The sequence below is a fragment of the Schizosaccharomyces japonicus genome (assembly GCF_000149845.2).
Source record: "Schizosaccharomyces japonicus yFS275 unplaced genomic scaffold supercont5.1, whole genome shotgun sequence".
Taxonomy (NCBI): Eukaryota; Fungi; Ascomycota; class Schizosaccharomycetes; order Schizosaccharomycetales; family Schizosaccharomycetaceae; genus Schizosaccharomyces; species Schizosaccharomyces japonicus.
In genome coordinates, this window is record NW_011627860.1 from 1383008 (window position 1) to 1402060 (window position 19053).

The 19053-nt window shown below is 44.0% G+C and overlaps 8 protein-coding genes across 8 annotated transcripts; 5 read left to right on the forward strand and 3 right to left on the reverse strand.

Moving 5' to 3' along the window:
• Positions 1 to 1412: 1412 nt before the first annotated feature.
• Positions 1413 to 2402, forward strand: SJAG_02744 (cytochrome c). The gene has a single exon (XM_002173900.2). The coding sequence runs from the start codon at positions 1668 to 1670 to the stop codon at positions 2010 to 2012; it is 345 nt and encodes a 114-aa protein (XP_002173936.1). The 5' UTR covers positions 1413 to 1667; the 3' UTR covers positions 2013 to 2402.
• A 291-nt stretch (positions 2403 to 2693) lies between these two features.
• SJAG_02745 (DUF1715 family protein) lies at positions 2694 to 3095 on the forward strand (the record flags this gene model as incomplete). The annotated part of the gene is made up of 1 exon (XM_002173901.1): positions 2694 to 3095. The coding sequence occupies one exon, from the start codon at positions 2694 to 2696 to the stop codon at positions 3093 to 3095; it is 402 nt and encodes a 133-aa protein (XP_002173937.1).
• A 537-nt stretch (positions 3096 to 3632) lies between these two features.
• Positions 3633 to 6225, reverse strand: SJAG_02746 (ubiquitin-protein ligase E3). The gene is made up of 3 exons (XM_002173902.2): positions 6066 to 6225; positions 5805 to 6014; positions 3633 to 5754 (listed from the first exon to the last, which is right to left on the reverse strand). Exons 1-3 carry the CDS (start codon positions 6151 to 6153, stop codon positions 3854 to 3856), a joined length of 2199 nt encoding a protein of 732 aa, XP_002173938.1. The 5' UTR covers positions 6154 to 6225; the 3' UTR covers positions 3633 to 3853.
• Positions 6226 to 6886: 661 nt separating this feature from the next.
• Positions 6887 to 8471, reverse strand: SJAG_02747 (RNA polymerase I upstream activation factor complex subunit Spp27). Its single transcript, XM_002173903.2, has 3 exons — positions 7791 to 8471; positions 7466 to 7615; positions 6887 to 7391 (listed from the first exon to the last, which is right to left on the reverse strand). The coding sequence occupies exons 1-3, from the start codon at positions 8286 to 8288 to the stop codon at positions 7242 to 7244; spliced, it is 798 nt and encodes a 265-aa protein (XP_002173939.2). The 5' UTR covers positions 8289 to 8471; the 3' UTR covers positions 6887 to 7241.
• On the forward strand, positions 8216 to 12677 carry SJAG_02748 (MutS protein). Its single transcript, XM_002173904.2, has 2 exons — positions 8216 to 9270; positions 9326 to 12677. Exons 1-2 carry the CDS (start codon positions 8917 to 8919, stop codon positions 12506 to 12508), a joined length of 3537 nt encoding a protein of 1178 aa, XP_002173940.1. The 5' UTR covers positions 8216 to 8916; the 3' UTR covers positions 12509 to 12677.
• Positions 12596 to 17441, reverse strand: SJAG_02750 (TRAPP complex subunit Trs130). The gene is made up of 5 exons (XM_002173906.2): positions 16812 to 17441; positions 16538 to 16764; positions 14760 to 16460; positions 14293 to 14715; positions 12596 to 14246 (listed from the first exon to the last, which is right to left on the reverse strand). The coding sequence occupies exons 1-5, from the start codon at positions 16837 to 16839 to the stop codon at positions 13152 to 13154; spliced, it is 3474 nt and encodes a 1157-aa protein (XP_002173942.2). The 5' UTR covers positions 16840 to 17441; the 3' UTR covers positions 12596 to 13151.
• On the forward strand, positions 12803 to 13243 carry SJAG_02749 (40S ribosomal protein S28). Its single transcript, XM_002173905.2, has 2 exons — positions 12803 to 12925; positions 12977 to 13243. The coding sequence occupies exons 1-2, from the start codon at positions 12858 to 12860 to the stop codon at positions 13113 to 13115; spliced, it is 207 nt and encodes a 68-aa protein (XP_002173941.1). The 5' UTR covers positions 12803 to 12857; the 3' UTR covers positions 13116 to 13243.
• Positions 17442 to 17501: 60 nt separating the features above from the next.
• Positions 17502 to 18900, forward strand: SJAG_02751 (membrane transporter). The gene has a single exon (XM_002173907.2). It carries the CDS (start codon positions 17606 to 17608, stop codon positions 18629 to 18631), a length of 1026 nt encoding a protein of 341 aa, XP_002173943.1. The 5' UTR covers positions 17502 to 17605; the 3' UTR covers positions 18632 to 18900.
• The last annotated feature ends 153 nt before the right edge of the window (positions 18901 to 19053 follow it).

A 19053-nucleotide genomic window follows, 5' to 3' on the forward strand; every position in this document is an offset into this window, starting at 1 on the left:
GCGGAAGAATCGGCAACTAAGTCGTACGGTCTCACGCGCTGATTGGTCGCTAAGCTTCTAGGCAACTGCTGAACAACCGCGCACCCTTCTTGCAAAGGAAAGCACGCGCCCAATAATTGCAAAGGGGGTGGTAAAAAGAGAGGCGTGTAAAAGGTGATTCCGAAAACAACGGATATTAGACATGTGCAGGATGGTGCAGGGGTTGAACAAGGAGCAAACCCTGCAATTTAACCTTCAATGCCTCAGTAAGTGATCGCTCCTTCGCAGCAGCAAGAGCGCAGCTATGAGCGAACAACGCTCGGTTGTCTAAGCGAGGCGGTGCTGTAGTGGATTTGGAGGCACTACTCCTGAGGCGCGGACGAATAAGAGCAATTGTGGTTATAGAAGACCAATCGCCGAGGGCAATTCCTTTGCAATGTTATCGCGCTTGAGTCACGATACGCAATTTACGTCATTGCCGACAACTTTAACTGGAACAAGGAGGTTTGTAAGCCGGTAAACGCGTTTCGGAAGGGAACGGACGAGTGCGTAAACACATGACGTGTGGGCTTTTACGTGTGGAGCAGTAAGTCGAAAGGGTCCCCTGTAAACGGGACGGGTGCCAAACGCGGGAATAGGGGGTGCAGACGCGTCTGCCGCAGTTCAGCTGTTGTCTGCTGGCATTCTGCGTCCCAGGTGCCTTCGCAGCCATCGAATTCCTCGCTACACCCTCTCAATGTCCCGTGACTTTTCAAAAAACACGTGGTGCGACAACTAACGAAGAGTGACGCGGTGTTGATTTTCTCTAGGATTCGATCGCAGTGCATCGCGTGGTCTCTCTCCGCCAATACAGTTTTCCCCACACAACTCCAAACAGCTCGCTTGCGCATTTTCTTTTGTCGCATATTGCATCAAGGCGTCATGATGACGAATGGTTTGGTTGTGGGTGCGCTCGAAATCGCGCTCTTTCCCATTGCTCTGTCGCACATCCACCGACTGGCTACGGTGGTTGCGGGTGGGGGTTCGGCTTGTGGGGGCATGCAAGTCGAACGCAGCGACAGAGATGCGTGTGCCAATGAAACTGGGACGAAAACTGCACTCCGAAACACCGTCATTAGTGCAGAATTGCCGGTAATCTGAGCGGAACGGTTCTTGCAAAACGGCTCGGCAAACACATTGGTACCCCTTATGCATCACTTGCTCGATAACGGCATATCCGTTTGGCAATTGCCTTGAGCCCCCCACCACGTTTGCACTTGTTTGCAGAGTGGGTGCGGAAGCTAAAAGGGGATGAAGTGGGTGGGAACCGACGCCCCCACACCACCTTCCCCACCTGGGCTTCCTGGAGCTCGCCCTGCATTGCTGTCATTGTCTATTACGAGCCATTAGCCCTTACGTCATTGGTCGCCTTTCGAGAAGACACGTGGTTTGAGCAATGACGCGAGTCGCTGAGGGGAACTATAAAAGGCGGCCGTCCCTGGCAAGCACGATCCCTTTAGCCATTGTCAGCTGTCCATTGAAGAATTTTGCTTCATAAAAAGAGCACAACCGTAGGCACTCTTGACGGTTTTTCTGTTTTGTTTTTCTTCCACGATAACTGGTTCCTCGTTTGTTGTATTTTGGGGAATCACTTGACTTCGCGCCTTATTCGCGTCTACACACACATAGCGACACAGCAGTAAGTTCTCATGCCTCCCAAGAAGAAGACAGGCCCGCAACCGGGAGATGAGAAGAAGGGTGCTTCCTTGTTCAAGACTCGTTGCGCCCAATGCCACACCGTTGAAGCCGGTGGGGCTAACAAGGTCGGACCGAATTTACACGGCCTGTTTGGTCGCAAAACTGGCCAGGCACCGGGGTTTGCGTATACCGAGGCCAATCGCGACAAGGGAATAACATGGAACGACGACACACTGTTCACGTACTTGGCCAATCCTAAGAAGTACATTCCCGGCACCAAGATGGCGTTTGCCGGTTTCAAGAAGGACAAGGACCGTAACGATGTCATCACCTATCTGAAGAAGGCTACCAAGTAGGCCAGCACGAGTTAACGACGTGAGGTTGTTAAGTCGACGCAGTCGAAAACGAGTCATTTCTGACTCATTGTACTATTTACACACTTAGTTCACGCACGTCGCGCATATCTACGTTCACTTGTTCGTTTGCGCGTCTCACAGACTCGACCAAATGTTCCTACTTTTGCGTGAACAAATTTTTTCCCCGTTCTCTAGTTTTCTTGGTCTCTGTTCTTCTCCCCAGTCCTGACCACATGTATCTAGTATTTCCTCACCGCTTTTGCATAACGATTATGACTTGATATGATGTCTTATGAAATTTTGATGTATTTTTTTTTTTTTTTTAACAGGAACACTCAAGCAGCTCGGTACTCGTCAACTCTTAAACCAGAAACACAAACGTTTTAAAAGAGGTCTGTTAAATTATAAGGGTGATGCCGTCGTATTCAGTCCTGAAAGTTGCTATGAATCACTTGTCTCGTTGCGTAGACTGCCCTCTATATTCTCTTTCAATCGGTGAAATTAAAAGATGCGTGTCGTGAAGACTATGAAGCTATTTCTGCGCTCTTCGCTATTTTTACGCTTCTTCGATTTTGTTGCTCGTCTGCATACACCTATTTCACGTCCGCCACCACTACCACGAACCCTAGACTTGGGACCTTGGGTGAACGCAGTCGAGCGAAACCTACACACGCGGCAGCCATGGTGTTTGACGAAGTGCTAGAGATGGAGGAATCCATCTACCGCGAAGGCTATGAGGAGGGTCTGAAAAACGGTGAAAAGGAAGGACGTCAGGAGGCACTCCTTTTTGGACTAGAACATGCGTACAACCGATTTCTCCTGCTCGGAGAAATACAGGGCCGCTGTACGGTCTGGTTGGCGCATGCGGACGAGCACCCAAAGTTGAGGAAGGCAAAACGTCATTTGGAGCAGTTAGATCAACTACTCCAAAAGGTGCCTTTTCACAACGAGACAAAGGATGTCGAACACTCGTTTGACACGTTTTGGAACAAAATTGAAGCAAAATGCCGGCTCCTGTCTAGCGTCCTTGGCACCAAAATCCTTCCAACAAAACCCGTTGACAAGTTAGACGGTTTTGAATAAAAAAGATTCACCAATTCACATGCACCACCCCGCGACGAACAACAGAAACACGACGATTGCCAAAAATCAAAACAAAAAACGTTCCAAGATATAAAACCTTTTGATTCACTAACATTTGCTATATGCCTAGGATGTACTGCAAATTATTGTATCAAAGCCAAGCCCTCGTCCTTGCGTCAGGTTGGTGTCAGAATTGCAGCTCTCAAGACTCAATGTCGGCCTACTATTGACTTCCTAACTCGTGGGTTTGCAAGTTACGAAGCTTCGATAAGGCCTTCAAAAAACACCTCACGCACTCAACCAGAAAAACCTCGACCTCCCTCCTCCGCTAATGCTCAACAGCGTTCATTCAAGCTATCGCGCCTCACTGACGTGTGCTGTCTCTGTGCGGACAGACCATGTTTTTATATGCTATCCTGTGACTGCGTTCTTAAACATCGTTCGAAACACATAGGTCCATGGTGGGAGACACCTAGAGTCTTGTCGATCATTTGATCTACACACAGAAAATGATCTACATGACCGTCGATCAAACAACGGGGTCTACAGGCTAAAAAGTATGTGCGCACGAGGGTCAAGGCAAATTGTGAGTTCAATGGTTTTTATTTATTTGTTGAATGCGGTTATTGCGAAACGCATGTTTGGATTACTAATCCTCTAATTATCCTTTTTGTTTCAATGGAGTACTGGTTAACGAGGGCTTATGGCAGATTGGGGGACAAGATATGGCAAAAGGGTTCATAAGTGAGCGGATCGGCTTATCCTAAGTGGAAGAGCACAGTCTGCTTTTTCTTATTTTTTTTCACGACTTTGGCTGAAGACGATGATGAAGCTGCGGGCTTCTTTCCTCCTGGACTCCACGAATTAAATGTTTCTGAGCGAGGTGCCTTTTTGCCGAGTGCAATTGGTATACGCTTTTGTGTCGCAGGTGGCAGTGATGGAAAGTCTGCCTCTGAAGTGGATCTCAGCGTTGAGGGATTCGCTGCACGAACTCCCCAAGAAGTACGAGGTGCAGCGACTGGGCGCCTATTGCTGCCCGCGCTCGCCGAAGGAATAATTTTGGCCAACGTCGCGCTGGAACTGGGTCGCGATAAGGCTACGGGCGATTTGCTAGCAGCTTTTTCAATGCGGTTCCAAACACTAGCAGTGCGCAGCGTGTTACGCCCACCTTGTTTCATGCGCAAAATGGTAGTATTTGTCAACTGATTTGTCGCTTTTATACCGTGTTTAGCGCGCCAATTGTTCCAAGCGCGAATAAGTTCGGAACCTTTCTCTTCGTTCTCAAAAAGTGAAGAAAGCTGATTAATGACGGGTGACAGGTGCTCCGCTGCTTGAGGAACGAGTTTTCCAATACGGTTGAGCATTTCTTCCGCACTCATTACATCTCCGCGGTAAGAGGAGACGGCAAATTTAAACTCGCTCAAAGCGTTCTCGTTGTTGTTTGTCAGACGAAGAATACGATCAATGATTTGCTGGTGTTGGGCCTTTACATCCATTGCCATAGGCGAAGGACTCGCCATGCGAGACAAAACCGGCGAATGTGCATGAGAGGCGGTTGCCGAAGGCGTTGACGCTCCAGAACGCTGATTCCGTTGATTCAGACTATCGAGAGAAGGGAAATCTTCAGAACGAAGAGCGTTGTTTCTACGGTTTCCCGAGGATGCAACAACCCTGGCAGTTGAGCGTGGAGTTGGAGCACTTGTTAAACCAAAGCCAAAGCTTTGATTACGAGCTTGTTGTTCGCGCATGTACTCTTCTTGACGAAGACGAGCCATCTCTTCACGACTAAGGTGCACATTTGAAAGTGATTCAGCGATTGCCTCCGTACTCGAAATCGGTTGCGTGGAAGAAGATTGATTCTGGTTTCGCGAACGGCGATTTGTAGAACCGGGAACATCGTAAGAGAACTCGGGAACAATACGACGAACCTCTCGCATTTCACGGGACGTAAGTGATTGTGGATGTTCTTCCAACTGATGCGCCTTCAAATCAATATCCGTACCAAAAACAACAAACTTTCTCTCCAAACAGACCTTTTCACGACAAACAAAATGGTCCTTTTCAAAATGTTTTTCCAATGACTCGTAGTTGCGGAAATACTGGTGCACAGGACGACCGGCTAACTGGTCACATACATGACACTTTTCATGCTTCTCACGACAATGTTTGAAAAGTTCGTCTTCGTCATAAAAGAAGGCCTTACAAAACTCACACTTCGGATGTCCCTTGAAACCCGTGACCTCAAGCTCCTTTCCCTTATCACCAACTTCATGGTGTTTCGTAAGGGCGTTCTTCGAGAATAATGTATGTTCGTGTGTAAAGACCTTTTTGTTACGAGTGCAAAGGTCACACAGCAATTTGTGATGTTGAGTTTTACAATGCAATTTGAGATCAAACCAACCCGTGCACACAGTATCACAGTCTGGGTCTGGACAGTTGTATTGGAGAAGCATTTCCGAGTCGGCCTTAATCTGCTCCGTCTCGTAAACGATACCGTACTTTTTGTTCACAGACGGCATAGACTTAAGATCGTACTCATTGTACGTCTCCTTTACAGGGAGGTTGACAAAAAGTACTTGGTCCCATGCTGTCTTACAGAAGGTACAGTTATTCGTTTTGTACAACGCACGCAACCGAAGAGCACAAACATGACACAGTTCTACAGAGTTAGATATCAAAAAAATAAAAGTAATTTTGAGCAACACGTACGATGATTGCATGGCATAATGCACATGTAAGTGACATTTTGTGCACAAATGAAACAAAACTCTCCGTCTTCATCATCTTCCTCTTCCACCGGAGTAACTTTTGAAACCTTCTTTTCAGAGGAATCTTCAGCATCCGTGTCGTCAGACTCGCCTTCTGGCTTCAACTTGACGCTCTTTTCATCATTTTTCGCACCTTTTTTGGGGTTCGTTCCTACACACGAAACTTATTAGCAATAAACCCAGAGACTGAAAGAATGCCTACTATTTCTAGGTCTCCGATGCGAGGAACGAGTATTATTCCGCTCAGTTCCCGATGAAGCTTTCGTTTTGTTGGCGGTCGAGTTCGCCATTTTTCTCGTTTGCTATTCTAAGGAGCGAACTCTACTCGACTAGCAGCGTAAGCAAGCTCTGTGCTGCTCCTCACTTCACCGTTTAACGCATGTTAACGAATAATAAAGAAATGCCTTCAACGGTGCTATTATCTGATAAGATTTTAAGTTTACATTCGTGAAGATAAGATATTTGCAAAGTAACAAGAAGTCACAGGGTAACAAATGAGCGTGCGCTGAAAGTGATGTTTCCCTAGGTTAATGCAGTCAATGTGTTCAATAACACATTTTTTAAGCCTCTTATATTAATACATATTTCCAGCGGTTTGATTACTCAATATATATGATCTATTCGTTCTTACAATTGTTTGCACTTTTCTTTGTGAGACTGACACTTTTCGGTTCGTGAATTGTGTGAGTAGCCAGTCACTACACCCGTTATATGCAGCCCACGGCATTTTATGCTGTAACTACAAACAGACCACTCTACCCCTCGAATTGCGCTCGGTTGTTTGTCATTTGAAATCCATCCAACAGAACATCCGTCATCTTATCTAAGATAATCAGCTTCGGGTCTGTGAAAAGTATGGGTCGGACAATTGTCTAGAGCATCCCAGACGGGATTTTTTTTGCTTTCTTTTTTTATGAACATCGCAAAAGTGCTCTGCAACACGCTATGCGCTAGACGACAACTTAGTGAAGTTAGTCGCAAAAACATTCATCCAAACAATCCATTGAAGCAAAAGAATCACTATCCATCCAACCCATCAAACAATACTAGAAGACGAAACACTATATAGAACAAGCTGGAACAGGAACACAGGTGGGGGAGTGTGTGCCAGTGAGTAGTACGTAGAAAACACGGCCGGGAAAAACAAACAAACAAAAAAAAAGAAACAAACGACACAGGTTCCAGTTTGTACCAAGTACCTTATGCTTCTGGAGTACGCGGTCGCGAAAAGAAAAACTTTACAGTAAATTTGATCCACGGATAAGGATGGACCAGTAATGGAATCTCATGGTGGGTCATGCATCCGTAGTAGCATTTCACAGTAAAACTAAGTACGTAGTCCTTTCTAGGAGAAAGTACAATTTTGTGCGCAAGTTTTCTATTCAGCAGAAACCGAGGTCTCCTTAACAGCGGCAGCAGCCGGCTCAGCAGGAGACTTGTCAGATTCGGCATCAGCAGCAGGAGCTGTTTCCGCAGCGGCAGCAGCAGCTGCTGCGGGATCCGCCTTCTCGAATAGACTAGTGAGATGCTAAAACCAATGTTAGCAAAAAATACATTTCACAAAGACGTGAAAATCAATCACATCCAAATCGTATCACATACCTTGTTCATAGCAAACATGTGGAGTCTATCCACATCAAACACCTTCTTCATCTTTTCATCACAAATAATGGTACGCTTATCGGCTGGGTCTTGCAAGTCGTGAGCCTTGATATATTCCCAGATCTTTTTCACGGTTTGGGGACGAGAAAGCTAGAACAATGGTCAGTATCAAATGAAAGGGAAGCTGTAAAAGTCGGCATTTGGGCAAAATGAAAGAGGCTATTCTCGAGTTTGTCATTGCACATAATTGATGTACAGCAGCAGACAACCCCGATAATACGCACTCTACAGTCGCAATTCCATCCCTCCTATTTGCTGTACATACCTCCTGCACACCCAAGAACTCTGCAAGGGGCTCCTTCAACTTCATAGGCTTGTTAAGAGGATTGTTGGCAGGGTCCTGGTTGCGTTTACGTCTTTTGTCAACCTTTTCGCCATCGTCGCCCTTCTTTCTGCGGGTGCGAGTTTTCTTCACAGGGGTGCCGTCGGCATCCTCGCCAGGAGCGGCACTACCGGCTTCGGCGTTTTCAGCTTCAGAGTCAGCCTTCGTGGCTCTTTTTCTTCTTTGTTTCTTGGGCTCTGCAACAGGAGAAGCTGGTTCGGGCTTCTTCTCCTCTACAGCATCCCTGTCCACGAAAGGTGGAATCGGTAATTTAGTTGTGTCCTCGTAACACTTCAAAATAACAGCATTCAACTCCTTTTTCACGTCATGAAGATTGACATTACGTTTTTGCTCTAACAGTTGGCGCACCTGTTTCGCCGAAACCGTCTCGCGGTTTACGGTCGAGAGAATTTCTTTGATATCGTCAGCGAACTGCTCCATAAGGCCTTAGTTACTCGGTGGTGGAGATGTGTGTGCTAAGGCTGTAGTAGGTATGGTAGTGGTAGTAGTAGCAGTAGCAGCAAGTAGTGCTTGGTAGCGGTATGGTGTAGAGGTGCTGGTAGTAAGACTAAGTAAGACTTGGTCACAGGTGGGTGGTGTTGTAGTTATAGGGCTGGTATCTTAGCTGATGCCCTTAGTGACGACGCTAGATTCCACCACCGCCATCATCCATGTTACCGCTGTCATCGCTACTGGGACTACCACCACCACTAAGAGTCACCGAGAGGGGATGGTAACAACAGTCCTATGTCGCTCTTATCAGCAACGGCTAGTAACCGAGGATTTAGCGAATTCGCTCGCATGCTGGGTCGATTTTCGCGAATCACTTGGCGAATGAATGACGTGCATGGCCGAGCGGATTTTGGGGTTTTCTTCACTATTGCATGTCGCGCCGAGTTCGATTTTCACCAACACGAACAGAATTTTAGCATACATAATCTTCGTGTTTGACGCGTTTCTTTACGCGTCTTTGAATGAGAACTTGAACTTTGTGCTGTTTTTCATGTTTACTGTTGGAGTATATGCGAACACGTTGATGAGGACGCGTTGAAGTATATAGCTGCGCGAGATGCGTCCACCACTTGACCACTTCCAAACACCTTTGCCCATGAATGACAAGCAGGAGCAGACGTCAGCGCCTTCTGCGAAGTTAAAACAAAGAACTCTGTTTAGCTTCTTCGGAAAGAAGACTGCAGCGGCAGCAGGCTCTGCTGCTTCTTCTTCGACTCCGAAAGCGACAGAGCCGATAGTGCCCACAAGTCCTTCGTCCATTTCAACTTCACAAAAGGATGACACAAAAGCGGTAGAGGCGGAGCCGGAATTGGCCGCTGAACCTCCTCACTTCCCTCCTACTCCTTCTTTAACCTCCGAAATTGTCCCGCCCACTTCAGATTCGTTTTCCACTCCCAAGCGTGCTCGTTCTGTATGTAATTCTGTGGTTTGTGAATTGAGAAGGTTACTAACAGTTTTTCTTGCAGGCTATATCTTATGCTGAAAGTGATGACGAAGACAGTAACTTAAAAAACGCCGAAAAATCTCGTCGCCCGACCCGTAGACGGAGGATTGTCGCAGACGATGACGATGAAGCTGATGAGTATGTTCCACCTGCATCATCTCCAGCCGCAAATGAAGATGAGGAAATGCTGGATGCTGTTGACGAGGATGAAGATCTTATTGTAAGCGATGATGAAAAGCCAAAACCAGCAGTTTCTCGTCAGCCACGCAAGCCTCGGAGCTCAGGCGCTCTTGATGCATTTCGCATGGGTTCCACTAGTGATACACCCAGTGCGAGTGAGAGCACGTCTCGAATGAGTACTCCTAGTATGAGCAGTGGTCGCAATAACGTACTGAGCCGTGATGAAAAGCGCAAGGTCCGGATGGCTGCCTTTGAAAAGACAAACGCTGGTCGTTATGAATGGTTGCTTGATATACGCGATGCTGATGGCAATCGGCCTACGGATGAGGATTATGATCCTCGGACGTTGTATATCCCACCTTCGGCTTGGGCATCCTTTAAACCGTTTGAGAAACAGTACTGGGAGATTAAGAAAAATCTGATGGACACTGTTGTGTTTTTTCAAAAAGGAAAGTTCTACGAACTTTATGAAAACGATGCCGCCATCGGTCATCAAGTGTTTGCTCTTAAATTGACCGACCGTGTAAATATGAAGATGGTCGGTATTCCCGAAGCTACTTTTGAATATTGGGCAGCACAGTTCATCGCCAAGGGCTACCGCATTGCCCGAGTTGACCAATTGGAAACAGCATTGGGCAAGGAAATGAAGGATCGGAAGAACAGCAAAAGAGAAGAGAAGGTGGTTCAGCGTGGACTGACTCAAGTGTTGACGAGTGGTACACTTGTTGATGAATCCATGCTTACTTCTGACATGTCTACTTACTGTATGGCATTAAAAGAGGCACCTAATCCTCAATCGCGAGCCGATGGTCCTTTACTTGGTGTTTGTTTTGTAGACACTGCTACTGGAATTGTTCGTGCTTGTGAATTCCAGGATGATATTTCGCGGACTAAATTGGACACACTTCTTACTCAAATTCGTCCTCGGGAATTGCTTCTCGAAAAGTCGGGAATTTCACAAAAGACAATGCGTACCATAAAAAATGGTTTAAGTGCTTCAAGTACTATTCACAACATAAAGCCCTACAATGAGTTTTGGGATCAAGAACGGACTGTTCGTGAGTTTGACTCTTGTGACTTTTTTGATGAGCACAAGGAAATGCCTGATGCGTTACGAAATGTGCTTGACAAGAATCCTTTGGCTGCGTCTGCCGTTGGTGCACTCGTGTGGTATTTGCGACAGTTAAAGTTGGATAAGGATATCTTCTCCATGGGTAACTTCCATATCTACGATGCCTCGCAACAATCTACGTCCCTTCTCCTAAATGGACAAACTTTGAAAAATTTGGAAATCTTCAACAACTCATTTGACGGTGGTGAAGAAGGAACCCTTTTCCGTTTGATGTGCCGTTGTGTTACACCATTTGGTAAGCGTTTGTTCCATTCATGGATGAATCATCCGCTTCGCTCACCAGAGCAAATTAATGGACGGCTTGACGTTGTTGAGCTGCTTTTGGATAACCCAAATCTTCGGGATGCCATTCTTGGTATTCTTCATAAACTTCCTGACTTAGAACGTATGATTTCCCGTGTCCATGCAAGTCGCTGCAAACCAATCGATTTTCTCAGGATATTAGAAGGCTTTAAACGAATTGATACAGGTATTCACGAACTGAAAGAGGATTTTGGCACTTTAATGAAGGGCACTGCCCTGGAACGAATTGTCGAAAGAATGCCAGACATGGCTTCAGAGTTGGACTCTTGGTCGCGCGCTTTCAGCTGGTCTCGGGCGCGTGATGAGGGTGTCTTCGTCCCTGAACCCGGATTTGAGCCTGAGTATGATGAATCAAAAACTCATCAAAATGCGCTCATCGATGACTTGCATGAACTGTTAAATCGGTATAAAAAGGAACTGAAGTGCTCTTCACTCACCTTCAAAGATATCGGCAAGGAGGTGTACCAGGTTGAAGTCCCTGTCGATGTTAAGGTGCCTGTGAGCTGGTGTAAAATGTCGGGAACTAAAAAATTCAATCGCTATTACACAGATGAGCTTCGGAAGAAGATAAAAAAACTGTTAGAGTCGCAGGAAACACATTTTGCTATCGAAGCTCGAATGCAGGATAAATTCTACGCCCGATTTGACGAGAAATACTCTGATTGGGTGAGAATGATAAAAGCCGTTGCCAGTATGGATTGTTTGTACAGTCTTGCATTAGCCTCTGCTGCCTTGGGTGAACCATGTTGCCGCCCAGAAATATTGGATCAAGAGCAAAGCGAAGTGACATTTGAAGAGCTTCGGCATCCTTGCGTTAGTACATTAACAGCGGGCACTTTCGTACCAAATGATGTTCAGCTTGGCGGTATGTCCGCTAACATGATTGTTTTGACTGGACCCAATATGGCAGGCAAATCAACGCTGTTACGGCAAACATGCTTGGCAGTGATAATGGCACAACTTGGATGTTATGTCCCTGCAAAACATGCTAGATTAACACCAATGGACAGTATCCATACCCGATTAGGTGCGAATGATGACATTATGTCTTCTCGAAGCACTTTTATGGTTGAACTGAGCGAAACGAAAAAAATTCTGGATGAAAGCACACCGCGAACCTTGGTCATCCTTGATGAACTCGGTCGGGGTACCAGTACTTATGATGGTCAAGCCATAGCGTACGCTGTTCTTCATCATTTAGTATCAAACATTGGTTGCTTGGGTTTCTTCTCTACTCACTATCAGTCCCTCTGCACCGATTTTGTGCACCACAAGCAGTTGCGTATGATGCAGATGTCGGCTTTAGTCGATGAGGCAGGTCGTCGTGTCACCTTCCTTTATAAACTCGTTGACGGTGTTTGTTCCAAGTCATATGGTATGAACGTTGCAAGTATGGCGAGTGTGCCTGAGGAGGTTGTTCAAGTTGCCGAAACAAAGTCCCTCGAGCTGGAGGAATTTACCCAAACGAAACAAACTGAGAGTGATGCCATCACCCTTGCCAGTGATTTTTTCCATTTATGTTCTGTCTCTGCGAACAAAAAACCACTTCAAACTTTACGTCTACCTCTTATTTTGGACTCATTTTTATAGGCTGCGCTGGCGCAGTCAACTTTATGAATTCTTTATGAATATAATGTCTCGGTTATATATTAATTAAACACAATCTTTATTTTTACTTTTTCCTTGATTGTATATTATGTTCGTATAATCAGTCGTATTTTACCATCCAGTCTTTTAAATGGTAGTGTCCTGTGTTTGCTGAGCAACTACCGTGTTTGTGCTAGAATACTTTAAATAGAATACCGATCCCATAGCGTAGCCGAAAATACTTTCTCATCTTACACTTAAATCGAATAGTGAGGAATAGCGTGATAACAAGTGACTGTTTTTTAAGTGTGTATACCAAAACTGTGTCCACTTGCAAACTTATCGCACCAAAATGGATTCCTCGAAGGTCCCCGTCAAGTTGGCTAAAGTCATCAAAGTTCTCGGACGCACTGGATCCCGGTAAGTAGTATTCTTAGAGCCATGTTGATTTACAAAATCTAACTCTTTTAGTGGTGGTGTCACCCAAGTCCGTGTTGAGTTCATGGATGATACTTCCCGTTCCATCATTCGTAACGTTAAGGGTCCTGTTCGCGAGGATGACATTCTCGTCCTTCTTGAATCCGAGCGTGAAGCCAGACGTTTGCGTTAGAGAGTTCTTAATAAGCTTTCTGCTCAAGATAATTTCCTAAAGTAACTCTGCACTATTTAACAGACCCTCTACTATGAGGTAGTCCGGGTTGCTTATGGCTAAAATATCATCGTCGTTTGCGTTTGCCATGTGTATGGTGGGAAGTGTAAATATCCCTGTAGCGGTAGGAGTAAGTGTGAAACGAATGCGAGTAGCGTTTTGTCCTGGATGAAAGATGACAGTTCCGATGATGGGTCCTCCAATGGCCAAGGTGCTCGAGTCGGCAGTGCACTTGTACTGCAGTTGCAGTTGTTCGGTAGAAGAAGCGGATTCCTTGTGTGTAGTCCTTTGAATGACCAGCTCAATGTCAGTGGGCTGTCCAACAGTGGTCTTGAACGGACGGGCTCCAACGTGATTGTCCGACGTAATCGATTGCCAATGGCAGTCAATCACATCTCCCGGTAAGCGTGTAAAAGGTCGAAGGGGCGCCGTCCGGCTTAGGCAAATGGGAGAGCTTGAATCGTCAACAGTACCTTTGTGTTGGGATCCAAGTAGTCGCAAATGAATATCTTGGAATGAGATAAGTTGGGGTATTTCCTTCAGCTTTTCATCAAAAATTGAGAGTTCTTCCTTAGAAAAAATTGAAATCATCCGTCCACTCGGTTTGGTTTTCTGTAACTCAAAGAATGACTTTTTCCACGCAGAGTTAGGATGCTTTAAGTTTTCGGAAGTTAGTTCTTTCAACAACGGCAAGTAAAACTCGCTGTCAGAATTGGGAAGAAAAGAACGCAGGCTTTCGCATAAATATGCAAGTATATAATCCTCCAAAAATGTATAATCAAAATGCAAAAACAATGTGTCAAAAGATGCAAGGGAAGATACATCAATAGCAGTTGCCAGATTGAAGCTATTAAGAACGGCTGAGTTGACAACATTTGGTTCTTTTTCTTCCCCATTCTCACAAACCGTCCACGAATGAAGATAGACAGGAAGTTTAGGTTCTAATTTCATCATGATAGCACATTCACCCGCCCCGCCTGTGGGTAATGTACCAACATCAACTTTGAAGATGTCGTCTTCAGATATGTGGTAATTTGCAATCATGACAAGTGTTGATTCTTTTTCAATGGAGTACGCAATACGCAATTCCAGCTAGATTGTGAGTGAATGTAATGGAACAAAATGTAGTATGAATTACCTCTTGAAGTTTTGATATTTCATCAGTATGTGGAATACATATCTGTATTTTTTGACGACTCTCAGCCTTCTTCGTAATAAGGATTTTATCTTCTTGTACTTCAATAGAAGCTGTACCTTCTTCGACAGTGTAAAGAAATATATCCTGTAATGACCAGTCTTTAAACTTGGAAAAATCAGGAAACGAAAGAGAAACGTCACAAAGTGAATCGGGAAGCTCCAATGCCACAGGAAAGCAAAGTTTTCTGTTAACAAAACATGTGTATAATCGATCATTAAGGATGTACGGATGCTCCGAAAATCGAGATGGTTTGGGAACGTATATGTTTTGTTCGGATGAAGTAAAACTTTGTACAAATCTCAGATTATTATCTTTGAGTTTGAATTCGATTTTCTCAATAGAATATGTTCCGGGAATGATGTTCTTTAAAGTTAAAATTCATAGCACAGACATAACGCTTAGCTTACCTTTGTCCCGAATGTTAAGGAAGAAATGCCCGTACTTGGTAACTCACTATTGGTGCTTAAATACTGTAAATTCAAACGCTTTGAGTCTTGGTCAGTAGAAACAAAATCACAAGAAGCCGATTCAATTGAAGTCTGGAAGATATCTGTCAAGCGTTTAAGCTTAACCTCCAAAAGATGACCGCTATTTGTCAGTTCAACTCGATTTGAATATTCAATGGTAAAAAACTTATCGGCCGAAATAGTTTTATCAATGTCTAATGTCACGAATTGATGAAGAGCAGCGATATATTTAGATGAAAGCTCTGATCGTTCGTTGTATCCTTCGCTGCAAAGGATATCTAAAAGCAAATCAATGGCATCATCATAGCGTTCAGTTTGCTCAAAAACATCCAAACACAGGTTGATTTTTTTGAAATCCACGTCTGGGTTTGAGAAAGCAGAAGCACGAAGCAAAAAAGGTAACAAGGGAATAACTGAATCGTAATTTTTCAATTCAAACAAACAGATCGCTAGGTCACTCATCATTCTTTGCGATAGATGTGAATGTTGTTTACGCTCTAAAACATTCAAAGCATTTTTGGTAAGATCGGCAAAGTAACCCAGGGAAGATTTATCGGTTTCGAGAGTCGGAAGCACTGAGAGTAGGTAATCTTTTTCAGTTCCATTTGCCGTGACATCTGTCGACGGTGTAATATAGAGTTCAGCTAATAAGGACTCAGATGGTATAGCACCGACTCCAACAGCTAAGAAAAGTAGTTCTTCTCTGAGCATAATACACATGTAAGCATACGAAGAAAGCTGCAAGCTATTTTCTTTGTCGGCATCAACTTTGGGTTGCATAAGTTGCAGAAACTCTTGGATTATCCGAAACTTCCAACAGCGATAGTATAGAGGTGCTTTTTCAACATCCTTAAAGCACTGTTCTAATACACGAAAGAGATTTTTTAGAGACAGATGTACTGTTTGCAGAGCATTCAGCTGAATTTGCAACTTTATAATCTGGGTATATAGGTAAAGTATGAAGTTGAAAAGCGTCAAGTTGTCGGACGCCAATAACTCGTGAAAGTTGTCGAATAAAGGATGCTTAGATGGAAGGTAGTCCAGTAATTTGTCCATTTGAATTGCGTCCGTACCTTCTCCAAAGAGCTTTGAAAATGGTTGATTGGTATTAAGAAGCTCATGTACGTTATCCATCAAGAATGCCAAGATGCCCTCGAAATGTTCTAGGGCCTCATTATATAAAGAAACATCATAGTAACTGCACGCTTGGCGTATGAGCTGGGTGAAGTAAAGTATATACATGGAAGGATCGGAAGATGGTGCAACGGGCATAGACTTAATTTGCTCATCCAATTGCGTGAATCGAAAGTCTAACGCACAAACAACACAGTTTTTTAGGCATGTTATGAAAGCGTTCCAACACTCGGCATCGGGCGTACCAAATCGTAGATAATCCAAATGGACGCAACGGTCAAAACCTTCCGTGCTGTAAGCAGCGCGTAGTCTATCTAACACAGACACGCGTGATGAGAAGTATGAGCTGGAACGAGTATGAGTTCGGCGCATTGATGTTGATGGTTTAGCTACAGGTTTGGAAGTTGACACAAGTACAATCATCCACTGTTGAGATTCGCGTTGTGAGACTTTATCAACCCACTCCTGGATTAGTTTCAGCTGTTGGTTCTTGAATGTCTCTATATCCTTCTAGGGTTAGTATCGTGAGCGAGAAAGACTATGAATACACTTTAGAGTGATTCCCGTAATGTTTGTGTACAGACCTCATGAGGAACGAACATCATGTTAACCAACGGCGTGTTAATAATAGACGAGGTTCTTGTAGCTGGATTGGTATTGTAACTCTCATACCAAGGAATGAACTCAATGTCTATACTTGTAACAAAGTGTCGCTGTTTCTGAAAAGAATCAACCCATTGCACGTTTCGTAAGGGAAGTTTGTGCTGTATGTCCGAAGACATGGCGTTCCATAGATTGTTCGGGTCATAATCTGGACACACATACATTAGATAGTGAAAACAATAGGATTTCGTTTACATTGAACTTTCGGTTTTGGTATTTGCATTTTTTAATTCAAAACTACAAGCCTTCAGTTGATTTTGAGAACAGAAACAGGAGCAATTGCTCTTTCTGTAGCAGAACTGTGGTATGGTGGACGCCAAGTCGACTGGAATTAGGGAGCAGTAAAATCCTCACCCACTACTAGCAAGTAAGTGGTGATCCTGTAGTGCAGTTAAGCTTGGCTTTCTGCGACTATTGGCAAGAGGCGGTGTATATCTGTTGACAAGTACGCTCGTGGAGAATTTAAATTTCACCAGAGTTACTGAGCATTAGCTCCAATACAAACTACAATGGTACAAATAGCGAAAAAAGCTCGCCGAAAATTCAATGAACTTTGGGCGAAAAGGAGCAGTACAGAGTTCATTGTCGTAACTGTTGCAGTTGCTCTGTTTACAGGTTCGTCTTAACTCATCAGCAAGTCGCGTTTAGCAGTTTAAAATTGAATTTACGTTATATCTTATCGGAAACAAAACTCGCTAAACATGACACCTTGTTAGTAAGTTGAAGCTAACAGAATTGAACAGATCTCTTTTTATATGGTGTTATTACTCCTATTTTACCGTATTCCCTAGTTAATCGTGTTGGTATTCCTCCTGAAGATGTTCAAAAGGCAATCTCTATGCTGCTTTCAGTATATGCCGTCGCTTTGATTGTTTCCAGTTCCCCTGTGAGCTATTTGGCAGACCAATTCTCAACCAGGAAGGTTCCTATGCTGTTTGGTCTAGTGTTTTTTACCCTTCGCTACTTTATTGTTGACACTCAGCAATACTATGCATATACTTGTACTTGCTCGGATTATGCAGGGAATATCTGCTTCAATTGTCTGGTGCGTTGGATTGGCTCTTGTTCTTGATGCAGTCGGTCCTAGAAATGTTGGTTTCACTGTTGGTGGAATTTTTGGATTTACTTCAGTCGGTGAAGTAATCTCTCCTGTGCTAGGTGGTTTAATATACGATTCTTTCGGATACTATTGGGCTTTTAGTACTTGTTTTGTATTGCTCATTATTGATATAATCCTTCGTTGTCTTGTACTTGAGCCCAGGGAAGCAAAGAAAAAGCTCTCTCAGGAGGAAGAGGAACACGTGCCCATTCTACAGCGGCAAAATGATTTTGATCTGGAAACGACCGGAAAGCTCTCTGCCTGGAATTCCGTTTTCCTGCCGATTTATCGTTTGACATTTCATCGTAAAGTGTGTGGTCCCTATTGGACATCGTTTGTAAATTCTGTACTTTTGGCTTCCTTTGATGCTACTGTTCCTTTGGAATTAAAGCGTTTGTTTAATTTTACTTCGGCACAATGTGGCCTAACGTTCGGTGTCTTAAGTGCTCCCTATTTCTTCTGTGGTCCATTAGCCGGTAAAATGGTTGATCGCCGTGGTTCGAAGACAATTGGATTCTATGCCTACCTCGCACTTAGTTTTACTTTGTTTCTACTCTTAATACCTTCTTCCCGTACCACTGCTAATGTTGTGATATTTATCGCGGCTATGGCTTTAAACGGATACATATTGGCTTTTACATCATCTCCGGGGTTCGTTCAATTGACCGCTTATGTGACTGAGTATGAGAAGACGCATCCTACTTTCTTTGGACCAAGTGGTCCTTACACTCAAATCTTTAGCGTTATGAACGTTGTATATTCATTCGGTATGATTCTGGGTCCTATTATTGCGGGTTATTTGCGTATCCATTTTGGATTCCCTGCTACTGTCATATTCTTGTCATTGATGATGCTCTCAGCTAGTTTGGTCTCTTACTACTGTTTTACCGATAATGACTCAGAAGAAGAAGAGTAAAGTTTGCATATCATTTTCAGAAACCCATATCTGAATCGAATAGAAGAGTATTACCCCAACTCGACTGAAAGTTTGCTTGAACATTATAACACAATGGAGAAGCTCATGGTTTTCTAATCCGTGACTTTGAACATTGGCTTAGAGCTACAGTAAATTTAATTTCCTAGATAACTTATATAGCCTTAATTTGATTTTAATTCTTTAATATAATACGGGGTAGCATTGATTCATTTTCACGCTATCACGTATGTAAGAAGTATCGACAGTGAGCGTTTTCAGTATATTAATCTACATTGCTATAATAAGTCGCTTTACAAATTATTTTGTGACAACGAACTTTGATAGAAAACCCGAATAATTTCAATTTTAGATGTAATTCACTGTCATGAAGCCAGCGTGCTTAAGCTAAGGACTGTATGCCA